The 22,264-nt window shown below is 34.9% G+C and overlaps 3 protein-coding genes across 3 annotated transcripts; 1 reads left to right on the forward strand and 2 right to left on the reverse strand.

Moving 5' to 3' along the window:
• Positions 1–35: 35 nt before the first annotated feature.
• On the reverse strand, positions 36–1,794 carry PG994_014055 (uncharacterized protein; the record flags this gene model as incomplete). Its single annotated transcript, XM_066865464.1, has 5 exons — positions 36–660; positions 797–929; positions 991–1,085; positions 1,157–1,448; positions 1,533–1,794. Coding segments are annotated over 5 exons (1,407 nt in total), but the record flags the coding sequence as incomplete, so codon positions are not given.
• Positions 1,795–4,300: 2,506 nt separating this feature from the next.
• PG994_014056 (uncharacterized protein) lies at positions 4,301–5,227 on the forward strand (the record flags this gene model as incomplete). Its single annotated transcript, XM_066865465.1, has 4 exons — positions 4,301–4,423; positions 4,479–4,611; positions 4,799–4,846; positions 4,905–5,227. 4 exons carry the CDS (start codon positions 4,301–4,303, stop codon positions 5,225–5,227), a joined length of 627 nt encoding a protein of 208 aa, XP_066708594.1.
• A 255-nt stretch (positions 5,228–5,482) lies between these two features.
• Positions 5,483–6,151, reverse strand: PG994_014057 (uncharacterized protein; the record flags this gene model as incomplete). The annotated part of the gene is made up of 3 exons (XM_066865466.1): positions 5,483–5,520; positions 5,840–5,938; positions 6,031–6,151. 3 exons carry the CDS (start codon positions 6,149–6,151, stop codon positions 5,483–5,485), a joined length of 258 nt encoding a protein of 85 aa, XP_066708595.1.
• Positions 6,152–22,264: the final 16,113 nt, after the last annotated feature.

The raw sequence follows: 22,264 nt of genomic DNA on the forward strand, positions 1-22,264 counted from the left end.
CCTCCCCTGCTTCGACCCATCACCTGCACTTATCTCTACGACGTGGCCAGTCCGCGTCGCCCAGCCCGGTCGCCACTATAGACGGCCCCCGGGTACGAGAGTCGCCCAGCACTGCGGCGGCTCTTGGGTCCAACATTGTGCAGCTCGATATTTATACTGTCGTCCGATACCTCGTCCAGGAAATTGTGCCTCCGACCGTAATTAGGCCTGGTGGCACCGCCGCCCTCGTTGTTATTGTTGTGGCTGTTCTGCCCTTTCTGCTGTTCCTCCTCCTCCTCCTTGTCGTCCCGATTCCTCGACGCGGCCGGGTTCGTGCGGGCCACCAACGTTTCCTCGTGGTCGTGGTCGGTGCTGTGCCCGAGGCTGATCCAACGCTTCTTCGCCCGCCGCGCGCCGCTGCTCTCGAGGTCTTTGGGCTGCCAGCGACGAGAGCCTTGGCGTTGGCTGCTGGCCGTCGTCGGCGATAACGATAGGAATACGCGCGGGAACCACTTGATTGCCAGTGGCCGTAAGGTAGGAAGCGTCACGCATAGTATGCCGGTGCATACTTCGGCAATGGACCAAAACTGATATAAGAAAAGATGCGTGTCAGTGTCATGACATAGGAGTAGGAGGGGTGGGGGAATTTCGGATGTCTGTTCTCTCCCCTTACCGTTGTATCTGCATTTCCCACGTGATATCGATTCCCGTCGGTAGATACTTGATTCGAATCGCGCTTATAGCACATGTTCTGGTGGTTTGAAGGGGAATTGTCAGTTCAAGTGTCCGGCACACATCAGCAAGAATGATAACTTACAAGAATCCAAGACAGAAGATGAATCCAAGGACTACTTTCTGGGCCCGAGGCAGGTTCAAACCTCTGATAGTCGGTAAAGGGAGCAACAGTACTACGATGTCTGCCGTGATGTTGCCCGCAGCGTTGAAGTACCCTGTAGCAGCGTTTAGCCAAGAGCGGACTCCTGAAAAGAGAGAATTGAGAGGGAAACTTACAGCCAGGGAATATTGGCAGGCACTTCACGTCTGGGCCTGGCTCCCAGAACCCCGAGATGGGTTTACACTGAAATATGATTATAAATATTTGTGACCTGTGGCACGGAGATTAATGTGAGACGTGAAGCCACAGAAAGAAGACTTATTGTAATGGACTAGCACTCACAATGTCCAAGCAGTGACGAACCCGGTCGCGGCCAAGACGAAATATCTCGTCCTCCCGGCGCTGATGATGCGGTAGTACTGGGCGAGCAAACAGAATTTGAACGACGCGATAGCGAGGTTATAGAAGAGGATCAGAACAAAGAATGTCTGTGTGATTGCGAAGAATACCGTTAGATGGCTGGGTGTTTCAATGAGAGAAAGCAGTGACGATTGACAACGAACCTTCATGTAGTCGCGGAATCCATCAGGCTGAGGTAGCGTTCCGACATGACGCCCGAGACCCTTGCCAACCACTACCGGTCGGGTGCAAGATAGATCCAGTCAGCCCTGCCAATCCTCTCTTAGGCTATACACACACACGCAAAGTCGGAACTCACAATTCAACGCCGTGCCTCCCAGGGCCCAATACGTGGAGAGAGAGACCAGGCAGAGCCAGTCATCGTAGCTGAGGAGGTCGAGCACCACGGCGCGGGTGTAGATGCGGAGACCGACGACGACGGACGCGATGACCAACAGGATAGTAATCATGACGTAAAGGAGCGCGGCTTCGGATTCGTCGGAGAAGAGTTCGGGGTTGGCGACGGGATTGATGTCCATCTCGGCGGCAGTTACTGGTCGTGGGTGGCCGGCCCAGCAGAGCCCTGGGAGCGAAGAGTGTATCTATGTATACAACTAACGCCAGTCGTATGTGCGTGTAAGGAAGTCTGGAGCTGGGGAAGAGATTTTATGTATTATTATTAATGAATGGAAGGTCCTGTTCAGGGCGCTTTGATCAGAGCACTCGGACCTAGCGCTCCGCCTGTCCCCCCAGCACGGTAGCAAGCACTAATGATCACCTGCATAGATCTTGGTACGTCGATTGCTCGCCCCTGGAGTAGATCATTGGGTTTCATCCACAGTGCAGGCACACTCAGCCTCTGAAATACAGGAACTATGGTCTGTGTGTCGTCGGTCTGCGACACAGTACATAATCTTCCGGGTTATAATCTCAGCCACCGATCAACCGCTGTATCCTATAGAGCGCCCGCCCCCCCGGCTGCTTCTATCCACTGTTCGGTTGACACAGTCAGTACCTGGTTTGAACAGGGTCGCGTATCTTGCACGTCCGCATGGTAAGGACTTAGTCAGTCATGCACGTGGGTTCCAAGCTTTTTGACAAGTTCCCACGACTTTTATCCATTAAGCTCTTGTCTTGTGTTTAGGTTGCGGGCCGAACGGGAAGTTGTTTTCATAGATCTGCGATAGCGATTAACTTACTTACTTAGGTTTACTGCCTTCCAGGCAACCCCTGCCATAACCGGGGATTACCCTGCAGAGAGTCAAGGCCGTCTAATAAGCAAGCAATCCCCCCAGGTCTTCCTATAATAGTGTCAGAAGAGAACTCGTTAGCGAGATACCATATTACAAATACTGTGAATATTTAATGCATAAAAAGAATTCAGTACACTTAGGGGCATTGCAGTGACTACAACTAGACACTGCTCATACGAAACCGAAACTGAGCAGTGCAAAGCAGAGAAGTGGCGGTCTTACCTTGCGAGTCAAATACCTTGTTCTATTATAGTTTCTGAGTGGGGGCGACCGTTGGCGAATTAACATGTTAGTCTCCCGGCACTTAGCCGGTAACGTGAGGCCCGCAACCCAAGATGACGGTACCATAATTACCGGTTGTTCAACGTTTCATTTCCTCCAACGCTCAGACGTGGGGCTCGATGAAAATTCGCCGGCATATAGGCGATAACAGGCGAGCTGAATACTTACCCGGTTACCCAACTTCAACGATTCGCCGACATGTTAAGAACGTCACAGATCACGATTCGCGAGATCTGGCCTGCCCTATCGATCGGAATTCCATTTTGCAGGAATATCAGGACGAGTTCATGAAAAGTCACACGATAATCTCAGTATCCACTTCCACTCCTACCCCCCACCCCGAAACGTGGAGAGAACCAGGATCGACCATGGAAGAACATGACCAACAAAGCCCGGCAACTCGCAGCGCTCTGGTAACAGGTTTTTCTGTTAATATGGAACACCAGAAGGGGAATGTCTTTGAAACGTGCTCTCCTTTTCCTTTCTCCTTTTTCGCCCAACATGGAGGTCTGAGAACCGGACATTGACGTGACCTTGCGGTTTGACTACAGCAGCCGAAATTCGTTTCTGATCACGAAAGCATGGCTATTAGACGGTATCTAGGCACCCTGAAGTGGAGACGGAACGTGCCACGGACTGGCGGAGCATCTCGTCTGTCGGGCACCAATCGGTGCATGGGCTTTCCCTGGCTCAAGTCGCGGTGGTCCTGCTTGACCGGCTCTTACTATACATACGGTGGGTGGTCAAGAGCCACTCGCGGCCTTCCGACTCGGGCAGGGCAGTGTAGAGTAGCCTCAACGGCCTCGGCCATCGTCTAAGCTCGACGGCCTGTGCTGGATTTAGGTCGGACCACGGCCAGTTCGATGATACCGTTGCCTTCGGCCTTAGAATGCGCACGGTATCGTTCTCGCGCCTCGTGCTGTCAGTCTTGGCGAGAAGACATCTTTCGGTCTGCTAAGCTCGCGCCGCCGGGACATTTTGGCAGCTAGTAAGTGAGATTTCGGCTCGATATTGGCCCTTGGGCCTGCAAAGCTGTTTGATATTGAGAAGAACACAGTTTACCAGCAAGTCTATAGACTGCATTATGATGCATGTCTTTATTTATCTGGTATTGAGTTTCCAATCCAAAAAGGCACGTCCTAGGTACCGTGGGATTTGAGGCTCATGGGGTTTCTGTCTGTCGCCGGGGGCGGCAGATGGTGGCGTGTCCAAGAGGTCATATCGAAAGTCGTGCTACACTCACTGGGAAATGTGGATTCCACAGCCGTTGGCGTTGATATGATCACGTGTGTAGAGGACGGAAATTAGAGACATGGGACGCGGATAGTGGCCTTTTCTGTTTGTCATCTAGTAGGCTACTTGCATACCTTGTGTAACATGGAGAGGGCGTTTGCACGCTCCGTTTGCTATCCACGACTATTCCATATAATGATTGAATTATGGCGGCTTTCTCGCATTTAATTTGTACTCTCTGCACATCCGTCCTCTCCCAGGTTGACGCATCCAATCAACCTCCGCAACCAGAGGTTCAGCACACCATCTTGCGAGCAGCATGGCTGAGGAAGGCGACCCAACGCCCAGGTCTGAGCCACCCCGACCAACTATTTCTGCTGCAGCATTGCCAGAAGAAGGGTCAGGATTGAACTCATACGCTGCCCGACTCTTGAAGGAATACGTGAGATGGCTTACCATTCACTGCAATCTTGGAAGTTTCCACTAACTGACTGCAGGGCTACCAAAGAATTCTGGGCATGATCAGTTATCGGCCGGCGGTCCCCCTTGATGAATCAGGCCACGTTTTCGAGTGGCCACCAGGAAGTGGCGTGCTGTGTGTTGTTCATTGCATATGTTCTGACTTCACAAGTAAGACGAATCCGCTGGGGATCAACCACGCTTTCGCTATCCAAACTCATTGAAATTCCCGAGCCCACCCCGAATGGAAGGGCGCTGACTCCTTCCTCTTGTTTACTGCCATCATGACAGTGTTTATCTTTCGTGGCAGGTGAACGCGCACTGCCGATCAGCTCCACCACATACTGACGAGCAACAGTCGAAGGGAAAACATTGGAGGAGATCCAGCAGCGCAACAGTAGCATCAGTAGGTCTTGGTGCCTGACGTAAAGTGTTGGCGCGCATTATTATTAACGACTGCGCAGAACAGAAAAACGAGGCCGATAACCGCAGAAAACGGAAGCGAAAGCTGGGGCCTGGCCCCGCGACCACCGTCACGGATAGAAACACTCCTGCGAAGAGGCCTAAACCCTCTCCCAACGGGATTGCGGAGGGCTTCATAACAGCAGCGCCTCCTGCGATGGCTGCTACCCCTCAAAACAGCAACGTCGCGCTCCTTGCTCCGAATTCACCCCCTAACATGGACAATGCAGAGCTGGGAAGGGAGGAAGGCGGAGCTGATCACATCTCTTCTGATGACGAGCCGATGATGGGCAAACGACCACGTTGGGCGATTAAGGTAGACTGAGAAAACACGACACAAGGCTGAGAGCGGCCTTAGAAGGGAGCTATTCAGCATGTATCTACTGTGCGCCTGAAGATCTCCAAGATCTCTAAGTTTGGGAATGTTTCTGACGTTTGGTCAAACCTAGCGGTCATCCTTGCGCAAACTGCTGAAATGTTGAACGTTACATCTACACCGGGAGAGCAAAGAGAGAGAGACAAAAGACATGTTGGTGTGCCAAACAGGTCTTCAGTCGTTCGCTTGTGCCAGCACATTTAATTAGGTAATTGAGTCCCGTCCGATGAGAATATTGTGCACTGGAAACAGTGTTTTATTGAGATCTCTAGGCCTGTAATAGATAGACTACCACTCCGATAGTTGAAAGAGTGGCAGCACGAATCGAAAGGAGTGTGTAGGTACGAAATAATAACGCAGGGTTATTTGCTTGTTCCGCCCCTGAGTTGTGGGCTGCAGCGGCTCCTAGGTGTTGATGAAACCCATAGCTGTCCGCCATCACGCTGGATGCCGAGACATCGGCTTAAATGCAGGAAAGAGTGTTCCCGCTAAGTTTGCATTCTAGAGTACTTGGTTAGTACGTGGATGGATACCATAAGCTTTGTGGAGGGAGATGCATACGTCCGTGGAAAATGCCGCCGACGCCGTTGGTCCAGTAAGCACAGCCTTCGTAGTGGACTGTCTCGGAGTTCCTCCTGGTGCAGGCCTCGTGGACGCGGGCTAGATAGAAGGAGTGTCAGTCAGTATCAGGAGCTAGGTTCCTGTATTCCCGCCTCATTCTTACGTCGTTAGACAAGGCTGCTACTACTTACTGCCCCGGATGGTGTACCAGGTGTCGTTGGCGACCCATGTGCCATCTGCGGCTTGGGCCCAGCCGTAGGAGCCGACAGCTAAGGCCAGGGCGGCGGTGAAGATGGTGGAAGTGAACTGCATTTTGTGAAGTGTTTGGATAACGGTGAAGGGATGTGTGGTTGGAGTTGGTGAGATGGTCTGGATGATTGTAGAATGCGATGTGTTCGAGTTGAAAGAATTCTGAAAGAAGGGAGGAGATGCTGTTTATATACTTCTTGGACCTGGAATAAACCGATATGTCTGTTATCGGAGCACCAGCCGTAACTGTCATATCCTACATTAGTTTCAATCCTTTCCGTCTTTGGGCCCCCATTATTCGGTGAAGCTGCTACTTTCGTCTACCCAGACTTCACTGGGTAACGACTTGGCACTGGTGATTATTCGCCTATTAGGAATCGATGATGTATAATAAGCACGCCATCGTCATGGTAGATGCCAAGTGTTGTGGTCGGCATGAGGGTCAATATACACTTGAATGTTTCCCAATGTCCGTCGCCGGTATGAGAAACCCCCTTGACGCATGGCAGACTGTATTTGCTGAGTCCGAGAGATCCTCTACGTAAGTCTTCACACGTGTTGGGTGTCTGCAGTTAAGCCATCGTGTGCCATTTCTTGAGGCCGTCAGGCTAGAGCGGATAGTCCGTTACACAATGATAGTAAACACCAGGGACTATGTCGAGGTTCCCGACAAGTATGCAGTCATATGAATATCAAAAGAAATGGAGCTCTTGGGCCTAGACCGCCCCCTATAACTTTCCAGCGCCAGGAAGCCATCACAGACGGTTGCTCCATCCTTATACGAGAGCCGCATGTACAGCAAATTGCCACTAAGCATGCTGACGTCAGATATATATGGCCATAATTCCGTGGCTTTGATACAATGCATTTGTTTGCCAGCACTTGGTTAGACTGTCTATGGCAACCTGACCGACGAATCAGGTTCATAGATGAAGCAGGAGTATACGATGGTCGCCTTAACCTATACCCACACGTAAGCTTACCTTGCATGTTTATCTCGCCTACCCTTTACCCGCCCTTGGCATACCCGCCCTCCCGCATCCCCAGGGTGGAAGTACAGTTCCGCTTACCCGACAGCCATCCGCTTGCGCTATGTGGGTCAGCAACCCTTGTCTGAGTATGGAAGGCGCCTCCAGCCCCGCGTATTATAATGAGCTAAGGCACCCCTCCACGGACCACCCCTTCACGGACCACCGCGTTTCGCGTTATAAACGCGTTGGACCCTTAGATAATAATATGGATTTCTCTTACCACCTTTACCTCTTAATTATATATATTATTATTATTTTATTCGTCTTTTTTAATTATCTCTTTATATTATCGTTTAATACTTAAAAACGCGCGTAGACTACGATATATAATATAAAGCTTAAACTAAGTATTTATAAAGCTGTTTATAAATAAAATACCGACCGATTATATATTATTCGGCGCTTAACTAGTATACCGATATAATAAAAGCTAAATAAAGATTAATAAGTATTATTACTATTTTTAAAAACTAATTAACGAATTAAATTATTAGCTAAGTTAAATTAAGCTTCGCACTAACGCTCGTTAAGTTTAAATATATGTCTTAACGAATATTAAACGCTTTTAAAGCGTCTTATACGCTAAGGTAACGTTAATATACCCGATTTTTAATTAAAAACGAGTTTATTAAAACTATTAAGTTTAAAATAATTAATTATAACCGCGTTAATAAAATAATTATCGCTAATATTAATAATTTTTTTAAAAGACTTAATATTTTAAAACTAGTTAATATCTCTTTTAAACGCTTTTATAATATTAATAAAATAAGTTTCGATTAAAGCGTTAACGGTAATTATTAAGTAATTACCGAAGCTATTAAATATTTAGCCCTTAAAAAAGACGTCGAGAAAAAGGAATAAATTACTACCTTAAAATATATAAGCTATAATAAGGTAACCCTCCCGCCGCTAATTATTTTTAAAGGGGCCGACGTTTAAAGCTAGTGGTTTCTAAATTAAAAGGGCTATGTTTAAAATAACTAGCGATTTAAAGCATCGCTTAAAAAATGGATTAATAATTCTATAATATTAAATTAAATTTAAAAATTTTTTATTCCTTATATTTAGTCTCGTTATAATAATAAATAAGTCGTTTTAATTTATAACGGCTATAATTTATATATAAATAAAGATTTTTTATAGCTTTATTTATTAAGAAAATATAGCTCGTTTTTTATAAATTATATTCTAATTATATCGTATAGGTTTTAAATATAAAAGTTTTTAAATTATTAAAGAAAAGGTTAAAAATCCTTTTAAAAATATACTTAAACGCGGTTTTTAAACTTAAATTTATTAAATTAAATATATTAAAAATATACCGCTAGGCTACGATTAATATTTTAACTCTTTTAACGATTTAAAATATTTAGAAAATAATTAAAATTTATCCGCGGGATTAATCGAAACCTTTATTATCGAAATATATTATCTTAAAAGATAAAAGTATCGCTTAACTACGTCTAAAGCCACCCCTGGTGATTAATAAAGAATCGACGCTCGATTTCGTTCGCCGAATTAACTTTAACGCCTATTAAAATATCCTCTAATAATTAAGTATTAAAAAATAATAATCGAAAACTAGCCGCTATAAACTTTATTTTTAATCTCTTTTTTTAAAAAGTTTTTATTTATAAAATTAATAAGGCCCTTAATAAATAAATTAATAAAGTCGCGAGCCTTAAAATTTAAATTAATTATTTTTAAATTAAAATTAATAAGAAAAACTATTAAAATATATTAAAAAGTAAGAATCGCACCGGGATAGTAATTTATTTATATGACTAATATACGACGAGCTAAGTAGAGGCTAAAAAATAAGGCCGTATTTAAAAATAAATCTATTAATATTATAGTATTAAGTAAGCTATAAAATAATATAAAGAGAATAAAAAACGATAAAATAAAAATAAAAGACTATATTATTATTAAAAATACTAGAAAATAGCATGTCCTGACTAATTTTAGCTATAGAAATAACTTAAATTAAAAGGGTATGTTTAGTAGGTTTTCTGGTCCGCGAAAGGGGTGGTCCGTGGAGGGGTGCTTTAGCTTACCACGTTCCTAACTAGTAGCCGCCCATCGCCGCTTACGTTATCTGCATCGGCTCCCTAATGCCAAAGAAAACAAGCCCCGCCCTTGGGCTCTTATCATTGGCCAATGTTCGCATTTGACCTGCTTATTGCGTCCTCGGGGCAGCTTTCGAATCTGGTCCCGGTTCGGGGCACAGCTATTGAATGGTGCCTTACCGCTCTCTATAATAGGTTATTGGACGATGACATTATATTGCATGATACGGATTACGTTTATGACTGGCCTCAAGCTTGCAGTTTTTGACACATTGACACTTCATGACACAATGAAATTGTCACTAAAGCCATGTTTTAAGAGTCTTGCCCCCCTATGAGGGTCCTCAATGTTGAGTGATCTGAGCATCGTAACCCACGAGGTTCTGCATTTCAGCCTCTATCTATTCGAGGCAAAGCCAATTGGCCATATGTCTCATAGCTCCTCGTTACACAACGCGGTGTTAGACGCAGTCAAGCGTGTTCCTTTGCAGGGTGCAAACTACCGTGTGGTGATACTACGAGCCATAGGATGAGAACACTTGGTTCCTCTAAATATTCTGCCAGACCTATCTAGAAAGTTCACACACAGTGTCCACAACGAACATTCTCGAATTCTCTGCTCTAAAGCATGCTTCATGCACGGAGGCTTTCGGGACCAAATGACGGCCAGAGAGCCGAGTAACATCGAGAAGGCCGTGGCAAGTATGATCGTATTGAAGCGTATAGTTACAAGGATATGACGATAGTGGATGTGAATACTATCCTGGTTGGCGACTTTGGTTGGCCCCAGAGCGGTGGAAAAGGACATGTTTGGGTCGAGCTGCCAGTATCGTATGCGGGCTGACCCGTACCAGAATGGCGGACGGCCAAGATGCCACTAGACCAACTCCACACGAATTGGACCAAGAATGAGTATACAAACAGGCCCACAAGCAAGCTTATTGTGCACTCCCAGTTGCGGTTACCGGCACGTTGCACCTCAAGCAAGCCAACAGCTACACGATGGCTGCATCAAGTAAAAGTCCATATGGGCTTACCCTCGCACCATTTGTGCGCCTGGGGCACTTTCCAGGCGAGCGTAGATGGCTCGGACTTACTTTTCGTTTCTGACAGGTTGTCGCCCTTTGAAGTGTATGACGACTGCACTGGTGTCTGTAGTGCACTTGCTCCCCTGCTCCTCCAATGGTCAATAGTCCAGAGGGCCAAAACCCAAAGCGATTTATCCAGTATCGAATTGGGTTCTGCGAGATGATACTGGGATGCGATCGAGGATTTATGGGAGGGTCGTGATCGAACCCCTTATTTTGGAAGAGTGAATATACACTCGGCGTCAAGATTATGAGTTCTCCATGGGCACTCCGTAAGGCAAATGGTTTGCTACAGCGATCCGCTATTAGCATGTAAACAAAGCACGGTTGATTACAACCTTAAGTATACGAATCAATTGAATTGGCGTTCTGATTAACGTACCCTATAAGTGAAATAAATACATAAATTAATTAAATATTTTCGCTATATTTTATTTAAATAACCTTTAAACTTAATTTCGTCTATAATATAATATAGTCGGTACTTAAAAAGATAAATAAATGCTTTTGGTTTTTTAAACGCTTTAAAATAACTTAAAATTAAATCTTTAACGTATAGCTTTAATATATAAAGTATTACATATAACCCTCCGTAACCGACGGCTCGGTCTCTTTATAAAACGCGAAATTTTTATAAAATATTAAAAGTTAACGAATTTAAAAAAAAGCGATTATTATTAGAATAGTAGGAACTAAGGTTTTCTATATTACTTTAAAAGGGGTGCCACGTACTTATACGCACGAACCCTTTTTTAGTTTTATTAAAAGGGGTATATAATACCTTTCGTAGCTCGTATTAAAAATAGATATAAATAATAAAATATAATAATATAACCTCGATTAAACTTAGAATTTATTTATATATATATACGAAAACTTATTTAATATTAATTAATAATTACGTAAAATAATTATAAATTAATAAAAGTAAAGAGACGATTTTACGCCTCTATTAACTTAAAGGCGAGCGTGCTAAAGAGCCCCGAGAATTTCCGCCCGTTAAATATTTAAAAAAGAGCCGAACTAAATTAACCGTATAAAGAGGAACCCTTTTTCTCGAATATATATTATAAAGAGGAGACTAGGTTTCGAATTATACGCGAAATTAGCTAAGTTATATATAATTATATATTTAAATAACCTTATTATGCGATTTATAAAATAATAACCCTTATTAAAATAAAATTAATTACGGTCGGCGAATCGAGACCGAGCCCGGACGTATCGAACCTAGATAAATTAACGATTTTAAACCCCGAACTATTTATATATAAAGAAGTTTTTTAAAATATTAAGATTTTTTTAATAATTTAGAAAAGAAACGTTAACCTCGTTTTTTAAAAACTCGAACCTTTAAACGTATTTTTCGAAAAAATAATACCCGAACTACTTATAACGTACCTCGTATAATACTTTTTAAAATATTATATATTAAAAATAAAAAAGACTTCCTTTTAAAAATTATTTATTACTAAGTTCGACGGATAAAACGAGTACTAGTTCGGTTAAATTAATTATACGTTTTAAAAAAAGCTTTTTAATTATTTTAAAAAATACGGAGTCGATATATTAATAAACGGATCCTTTAAAGCTAAGCTCGTAAGCCTAGTATTACCGGCCGCTCTTATATACTAATAAAACCGATTAATAGAACCGACTTCGGAAACTTAAAAAGAGAATGTTCTATACTTTTCTTTAAAATAAATAATTAAATAACCGCCGCTTAAACAAGAAATACCTGGTCTCCGTATAGAGTAATCATTCGCGATATTACGAGATACTTTAAGCTTAACGTCTAACCCTAGATTTATAAGTACTTAAGCGTCGTAAGATATTATTCTTTTTTTTTTTAATTCCGGTACCGCCGGACTAGACCGTACGATTATCTAGTTTAGTATACGTTATAAAATACGATATGTTTTTAAGCCGAGTTATTTATAACGGTAAAATCGATTAAAATAAGGTCGTTATTTTTTCGAAAGTATAAAAGAAAGAAAAAAACTATACTAGTAAACTATATAATATTTTTTATAATAAAGTACGGATATTTATTAAAATATGCCGATGGCTAAATATATTTAAGAATTAATATTATACGATCTTCTCGGATATTTTTTCCGGCCGTGCGGAGGTATTTTATGTTAATTATATTAAACTCGAAAAGAAATAAAATAAAGTATACCACCTTATAAACTCGTATTTTAATATAATAATAAATTATATATAATATTTTACGAATTAAACGATAACCTTTTTTATATAAATAAGAAGTACAAACGCTAAGAAGTAACTTATTAAAGTTTTAAAAATCCTGCTAAATAAGTTCTAACTCGTATAACAAGCCTTCGGAAAGGGATTCGAAAGAGAGATCGCTTTCTATACCTTAGTCGTACGAGCTTATCGAGGAGTTCCGGAGATTATACCGGCCTTTATTAATTAAAAGCTAATATATAAAGCGTTATTTTCGAACCTTCGCGTATCGTTAAGTATAATAGCGGAGTAGAGGCTATCGGAACGATATTTAATAAAGGAACTATATCGAAACCCGGCTATAAATACGTACCTAATTAATAAACGGTTTATAAATAACCGTACGAAAGGAAACCGACTAGCTTATAATAATAAATTACTATATAATAGCCGACTATTAAGATAGAATAAGAACTAGCGATTTATAAATATATTTTAACTTAGGTTATTATATAAGAATTAATAGTTCGAATAAAGAACCTGCCGAATCTATTATAAATAAGGCTATTAATTAATAAACTACTTAATTAAAAAGCGAACCCGTATAATAACCTAATACTTTTAAATATATACTAATATTAAATAAAAACTTTTTATTTAAAACGAATATAAGGATTTTATTTAAAATTAAGAAAAGAAAAAAGAGGAGCTAAAAAATAATAAAAAAGAGTATAACTATTTTAATTTAAAAAATACACGATAAAATATTATTTATTTAACGGACGCCGCGTTTTAATACTAATTTATTAACGAGGATATTTATTCTTTAAAAATTATTATATAAGCCGATTAATTTAACCTTAATAGCCCGTATAATTAAACTTATTAAAAAAAGCTTTAAAATACCGGCGCCGCCTTATTTTTAATAATTAAAAAGCCTTAAATAAAAGCCTATATATAAGAGAAACCTAGACGTATAAATTTATTAGACCCCAGGGAACGTTAAGATTAAGTTCGAAAGCTTAAAATATATTTCGTTAATTAAAATAATTAATATATAAAACTAATTAAAAATAACTAAATATTATATTTTAAATATTATAACCTTTTTTTATTCTTATTATATAATATTAATTAGTTTAAAACATATTATAATAATATTTTTAATTTTATTATATAAAAAGATAGCGAAATCTTTTTATAATTAAGAAATAGGGATATCCGTTGTTTAATACCGGCCGTATAAAAACGATATTATATTTTATCGAAAAATAATTTTAATACCTCCACTAACGGTTTAAACACCTTCGTATAAAGAAACTCTATACGTTTTTAAAGAACGCCGGCTATAACGACGTTGACTTTATTATTCTCGACGAGATTTAAAAATTCTGCTCTTAATATTAATTATACCATCCGGCGTTAGAAAGATTTAAATTTTACTTATAAAACGAATACGAATTTAATTACGAGATTATTATAAACGTTATTTATATTAATAGATAAAACGTATTTTATATAATCGATTCGAATATATTTTTTTAAATAATTATATTTTTATATTCGTTTAATATATAAAATACTTAAAATACCCTTTATAAATATCAAATATATATATATTAAAAACTTTTTAATTATATTTCGTATAATTAAAGTAAGTATTTCTTTTAAAAATATCGAAATTATATATAAATAATACGAATTACTTATAAATAAATATTTATCGAAACTTATTAAATAATAAATAAAATCGAACGAATATATATTTCGCTACGTAGGGCTTTCGATATTTTATAAAAAGATTTTGGTTATTAAATAAATATCGAAATAATACTTTAAAGAATTATTAAAGCTCTAAACGATACGGCTAGCCCTAACGGCTTAATATATATACCTTACTCGTATTTAAAATATACCTTCGTATTAACGGGAACTCATTACTATTACCGGAAATATAGGTACGAAAAAAAACCGTATAAAAAATAATAAATATACTCCGAAAAATACGTATAAATATCGATATTTACCGAGCTCTAAATACCCGGAATAGACTAGCTATCCACAATATTTTAATATTCCCGCTTTAAAATAAAGTTTTAATTTAATTAAGAAAAAGGATAAACCGGACTATATAAAATAATAATTATTAAAAACCGTATAATCCGGGTAAATACTTCGAACGGCCCGAAAACTTTTCGAATAACTTAAATTAAGCCGTACTACTAAAAAAAGGCCGGAAAACCGTACGACGAGCCGGATATATAACCAGATCCGGAATAGCCGGTAAATACTTTAAATACTAAACTAATAGCCGAGGAAATTACGGTACCTCCTATATAATATAATTAAAAACGATTTAAAAAATATCTACCCCGGAACGTTTTAACCGCCGTATTTTTTATTTAAAAAGAATAAAAGAATTACGATTTAATAATTAAACTATAATAAAACAGCGTTAATATTTCGTTTAAATATTTATTTTAAAAATCCGACGTAAAAAAGATTAATAATCTCGCCGTATAAAGAGTTTTCGAATTTATTTAATTTAACCCGGGTAAGCACACCGGCTAGAAATTTTTTAAAACACGGCTTATATAAGAGATTAAGTATAAAATCATAAAGGCGTGCGAAAACTTCAAGCTCGTAATATAAAGCTATAAAGATATAAAAAATGAGGTTATTTTAACTTAGTTATTAATAATTTAACGGATAAACTAAAAACTTTTTTAGCTTTTAAATTAACCTTAATCCGAAACTTTAATATATAAAAAGAGCTACGCGATATTATATAAATATATACTTAATTATATAATAAATTAAACCTATTAATTTATATACGCTTATTAATAAAGTTAAAAACGTAATACATTAAAAAACGTTATTTTAAATTCTATTACCCCTATATAAATTAATAAAATTAAAATTTTATTAATTTAAAACGTATTATAATTATTATACTTAAAATTTAAAAATAATAATTTTAATATATAATATTTATTTATTATTTATTATAAAAAAACCGAATATTTTTAATATTATAATAATATAAATCGATAATACGTTTAGTTTCGTTATAACCTTTTTTTTTAAAAAAGTAGAAAAATTAATAAAAGAATAATTACGTATAAAATTAAAAAATATTTTAACCGAAAACACGTTAATCGAATTTAATAAAAGTAAGATTTAATTAAAATTATATAATATCTTTTTTTAAGAAAGAGGAGAAATTAATTAATTAAAACTTATTAATTCGAAAATTATTAATAAAAACTAATAATATATTTCTTAACGTATAAAAAAAATAGCTTATAACTTATTTACTACCGTTTAAATATAAATTTTAAAAAATAAAGATATTAAGAATTTAAATAAACGTATTAATTAATAAATTTAAAACTCGATATATAGTTTAAAATATATCCCGCTTAATTTTTATTATATAAAAATATATATTTTTATTAACGGTTCGTTTATAAATAATAAGAACTTAATTTTTTAATTTAAATATTTAATCTTATTAAGCTAAATAATAAATCGTATAAAAAACTAGTTTAAAATTTAAAATAATATTATTCATTAAAGCTCAATAAAATATAAAAGAGTTACACGGAGCGTATTACTTAACGAACTATACGGCACGATTTCTAATATAAATAACGGTATCGTATTAAGTATTACGTTTAAAAGAATTATATAAATCTTAAAATTTTAAAATATATTAATAATTTTTTATATAAATTTAAAGTCTTTTTATAATTATTTAATTAAATTAATATAATAAACGAAAAAAGCTTATAATCGATATAACCCTAAGAATTTCCGCCCGTTAGAAATTCAGAGGAAGAACCGAACTAAATTAACCGTACGAGGAGGAACCCTTTTTCCTAAGTATATATTATAAAAAAGAGACCAGGTTTTTAATTATACGCGAGATTAGCTAGGTTATATATAATTATATATTTAAATAACTTTATTATATAATTTATAAAATAATAACCTTTATTAAAATAGAATTAATTATAGTCGGCGAATCGGGATTAAGCCCGAACGTACCGAACCTAAATAAACTGATGATCTTAAACCCCGAACCGCTTATGTATAAAAAAGTATCTTAAAATACCGGAATTCCTTTAATAATTTAAAAAAGAAACGTTAACCTCGCTTTTTAAAAACTTAAACCTTTAGATATATTTTTCGAAAAAATAATACCCGAATTATTTATAACGTACTTTGTACGATACTTTTTAAAATATTATATATTAAAAATAAAAAAAACCTCTTTCAAAAAATTATTTATTATAAAATTTAATGAATAAACCGAATACTAATTCGGTTAAATTAACCGTATATTTTAAAAAAAGCTTTTTAATTATTTTAAAAAATATAAAATTAATATATTAATAAACGGATTTTTTAAAACTAAGCTTATAAGTTTAATACTATTAACTAATTTTATATATTAATAAGACCGACCGGCAGAACCGACTTCGAAAACCCGAAAAGAGGATATTCTATACTCTTCCCGAGAATAAATAATCGAAAAACCGCCGCCTAAACGAGAAACACCCGGTTTCCGTACGGAGTAATTATTCGCGACACTATAAAGCACTTTAAAACCGACGTTTAATCCCGGAGTTTTAAATACTTTAGGCCCGACGTCTAACCCTAAATTCTTAAGTACTTAAGCGTCGTAAGACGTTATCCTTTTTCCTTCTCTAATTCCGATACCGCCGGATTAGACGGCACGATTATCTAGTTTAGTATATATTACGAAATACGATATCTTTTTAAACCGAGCTATTTATAACGGTAAAATTGATCAAAATAAGGTCGTTACTTTTTCGAAGGTGTAAAAGAAAGAAAAAAACTATACCGGTAAGCCGTATAATATTTTTTATAATAAAGTACAGATATTTATCGAAATATATTAACGGCTAAATATATTAAAAAATTAATACTATATAATCTTTTTAAATATTTTTTTCGGCCGTATAGAAATATTTTATTTTAATTATATCGGACCTAAAAAAAAATAAAACGAGATATATTATTTAATAAATTTATATTTTAATATGATAATAAATTATATATAATATTTTACGGATTAAATAATAACCTTTTTTATATAAATAAAAAATAAGAACGCCGAGAAATAACTTATCGAAATCTTAGAAATCTTACTAAATAAACTCTAGCTCGTATAATAAGCCCTCGGAAAAGGATTCGAAAAAGAGATCGCTTTTTATACTTCCGTCGTAAAAACTTATCGAGAAGTTCTGAAACTTTTATTAGCCCTTATTTATTAAAAGTTAACATATAAAGCGCTATTTTCGGACCTTCGCGTATCGTTAAATATAATAACGGACCAAATATTATTAGAACGATATTTAATGAAAGAATTATATTAAAACTTAGTTATAAATATAAACCTAATTAATAAACGGTTTATAAATAATCGTATAAAAAAAAACCGACCAGTTTATAATAATAAATTATTATATAATAACTAATTATTAAAATAAAAAAAGATTTAGCGACCCGCCGGCACCTTTTAATTAAAATTATTATATAAAAACCGGAAGTTCGAATAAAAAACTTACCGAATCTATTATAAATAAAGCTATTAATTAATAAACTATTTAATTAAAAAATAGTTCCGAATAAGGAATTAATATCTTTAAATGTATAATAATATCGGATAAGGCCCCTTTTTTTAAAATAAGTATAAAATATTCGTTTAAAATTAAGAAAAGAATAAAAAAGAATGAAAAAATAACGAAAAAAATACGAATACCTCAATCTAAAAAATATATAATAAAATATTATTTATTTAATAAACACCGCGTTTTACTACCGGCTTACTAGCGAGGATATTTACTCAGAAACTACCGTACAGGCCGACTAATTTAATTTTAATAGCTCGTATAGCTAGACTTATTAAAAAAAGCTTTAAAATATCGGCGCCGCCTTATTTTTAATAATTAAAAAACCTTAAATAGAAGTTTACGTATAAAAAAACTTAGACGTATAAATTAATTAAACCTTGGGAAGCGTCGAAATTAAGTTTAAAAACTTAAAACCTATTTTATTAATTAAAATAATTAATATATAAAACTTATTAAAAATAATAAAATATTATATTTTAAATATTATAACTTTTTTTTTATTTTTATTATATAACGTTAACCGGTTTAAAATATATTATAATAATATCCTTAATTTTATTATATAAAAAAACGGCAAAATATTTCTTATAATTAAAAAATAAAGATACCCGTTTTTTAATATTAATTATATAAAAATAACGTTATATTTTATTAAAAAATAGTTTCGATACTTTTATTAACGTTTTAAATACCTTTATATAAAAAAACTTTATATTTTTTTAAAAAACGCCTGCTATAATAATATTAACCTTACTATTTTTAACGAGATTTAAAAGTTCTGCTCTTAATATTAAATATACGATCCGGTATTATAAAAATTTAAATTTTCGTTATAAAACGAATACGAGTTTAATTATAAAATTATTATAAATATTATTTATATTAATAAATAAAACGTACTTTATATAATCGATTTAAATATATCTTTTTAAACGGTTATATTCTTATATTCGCTTAATATATAAAATATTTAAAATATTTTTTATAAATATTAAATATATATATATTAAAAACCTTTTAATTATATTTTATATAATTCGGGTATATACTTTTAAAAAAAGTTTCGCGATTATATATAAATAATAAGAATTACTTATAAATAAATATTTATTAAAACTTATTAAATAATAAATAAAGTTAAATAAATATACGTTCCGTTATATAGAACTTTTAATATTTTATAAAAAAATCTCGGTTATTATATAAATATTGAAATAATACGGCTAGCCTTAACGGCTTAATATTTATTTTATTTATATTTAAAATATACCCTCGTATCGATAGGAACTTATTATTATTACCAAAAATCTAAAACACGAAGAGAAATTATACGGAAAATAATAAAAATACTTCGAAAAATATGTATAAATATCGATATTTACCGAGCTCTAAATACCCGGAATAGATTAATTATTTAAAATATTTTAATATTCCCGCTTCGGAATGAAGTCCTGGTCTAGCGGAAAAAAGAAGGATAAACCGGATTATATAAGATAACAGTTATTAAAAACCGTATAATCTGGGTAAATACCCTAAACGGCCTAAAAGCCTTTCGAATAACCTAAATCAAGCCGTACTACCGGGAAAAGGCCGAAAAACCGCGTAACGAGCCAGATATATAACCAGATCCGGAATAGCCGGCAAATACCCTAAATACTAAACCGATAGCCGAAGAAATTACGGTAGTTCTTATATAACGCGGCCGAGGACAACTTAAAAAATATCTATTCCGAAATATTTAAATCGTTATATTTCTTACTTAAAAAAAATAAGAAAATTACGAATTAATAATTAAGCTTTAATAAAATAAGGTTATTACCTCGTTTAGATACCCGTTCTAAAAGTCCGATATAAAAAAGATTAATAATCTCGCCGCACGAAAAGTTTTCGAATTTATTCGATTCGACCCGAACAAGTATACCGGCCAGAAAATCTTTAAAACACGGCTCGTATAAAAGATCAAGGGTAAAATTACGAAGCCGTACGAGAAATCTAAGCTCGTAATATAAAACTACGGAAATATAAAAAAGGAAGCTATTTTAACTTAATTACTAATAATTTAGCGGATAAACTAAAGATTCCTTTTAGCCTTCAGACCGACCTTAATCCGAAACTTTAATATATAAGGCAAGCTACGCGATATTATATAGGCGTATACTTAGTTATATAATAAGCTAAACCGATTAATTTACGCACGTTTATTAATAAAATTAAAAACTTAATACTTTAAAAAAACGTTATTTTAAATCGTATTACCTTTATACGGATTAATAAAATTAAAACTTTACTAGTTTAAAATATATTATAATTACTATATATAAAATTTAAAAATAACCGTATTAATATATAACGCTTATTTATTATTTATTACGGAAAAGACCGGATACCTTCGGTATTATAATAATATAGACCGACGATACGTTTAGCTTCGCTATAGCCCCTTTTTTTAGAAAAGAGGAAGAAAAGCTAGTAGAGGAATAATTCCGTACAAAACTAAAGAGCATCCTGACCGAAAACACGCCGATCGAGTTCAACGGAGGCAAGACTCGATTAAAATCGTACAATATCTTTTTCAAGCAAAAGGGAACAGGCTGATTCTATCGCTAAAACAGAAAACTGCCAGTGTTAGAACAGCTAGAACTGAAGCTGTCCATATTACTCTAAAAGGGGTGCTACGTACCTACGCGCACGAACCCCTTTCCTGTTTTATTAAGAGGGGTATATGATGCCCCTCGCAGCTCGTACTAAAGATAAATATGAATAACAGAATAAGAATGATTAAACCCCGATTAAAACCGGAACCACCGTACGTACGAGAGCCCATTCAACAATAACCTTTACGATTTAATTAAAACTAATTAAAATAAATATTAAAATGTTATTTTAATATTATACGATACGGTTTCGAATATATTCGGTTTAAGATTAAACCTTAATTAAGTTATTTAAAATCTTTAATTCTTAAGAGATAAATAGGCCGAAAGACGTCCCCGGAGGTATTAAAATACGTAGCTTTATATCTAATTATAAAATAATATATTCCGGATTATACGGGTCGAGTCTTATTTTTCAAAAGCCTCTTTATATATTCGAAACGATAAAAGTCGCTTAGAACGCTTTTAAAGACGCTAGTAGGAAATCTTCCTTAAAGATATAAGTAATATACGCCCGTATAAAACCTTTAATTTCTTTCCCGTATAATTTTTTTTAGTATACGAAAATAATTAATATTAAAAGGCTAGAATTTATATAATAAATAAAAAGGTGTATAAAATATAATAATCGAGTTCTTCTCGTAATAGCTTTCGTAACCGTTTAGAATTAAAAAGCGATAAAGATCTTTCGTATAAGACTTAATATATTAATTAAAGTATTAAATCTAGTCCTCGCCTCTTTTATTCGTAATTTAATTATTTTTAATAATTACTATTACCTAGTCCTTCGATAATAGGCTATTTTTATATTAAGAAGAGAAGTGCGTTTTCCCGGTAAAAATAATGTACGGAGGGATGGCGTAACCGTTTAATCCGACGCCTTAAATAATTATAACCTTTTCCTAGTTCCCTTACTATATTACCCTAGGCTTTCCGCGTCGATCGGAGTTAGTTACAATTATTTCGAACGAGATTTAACTTATAAAAAACCCGGTTTCGTTAAAATTATATATATCCTTTTTTTATATCCTATATTTATTAATTATATTTCGTATAAAAATAAATTATACGCGATACGCGTTGAAATTTTTATAAAGGATTTTTTAATAATTAATTTTTCGGGTAAAACGCGTCTAGAGGTCTAGTTATTATCGTACGAAGTTAAAGGCTTAATTAATACCGACGCGTCTCGCGTTACGTAAACTAAATAATTAATTCGCTATATTTTTTATATTATTTAACCGGGGAAAAACGATCGCGTGTTTAAATTAATAATATATCGAATAATTAATTCCTCTTTAAAATTAAAAAGCTTCGAGAATTTATAAAGATTTTAGATCGTAATCGAATTCCACGTCGTCGGCTACATAATATCGACTTTAAGATATAATATATTACTATAGCTTTTTATATACTTAATTTCGAGTTATTTTAAAGCGCTTAAAGCGTTAAATGAAACCTTTGTTCTTTATTTT

This window comes from Apiospora phragmitis (genome assembly GCF_038363925.1).
Source record: "Apiospora phragmitis strain CBS 135458 chromosome Unknown utg000013l:1.0-2965645.0:1.0-2969333.0, whole genome shotgun sequence".
Taxonomy (NCBI): Eukaryota; Fungi; Ascomycota; class Sordariomycetes; order Amphisphaeriales; family Apiosporaceae; genus Apiospora; species Apiospora phragmitis.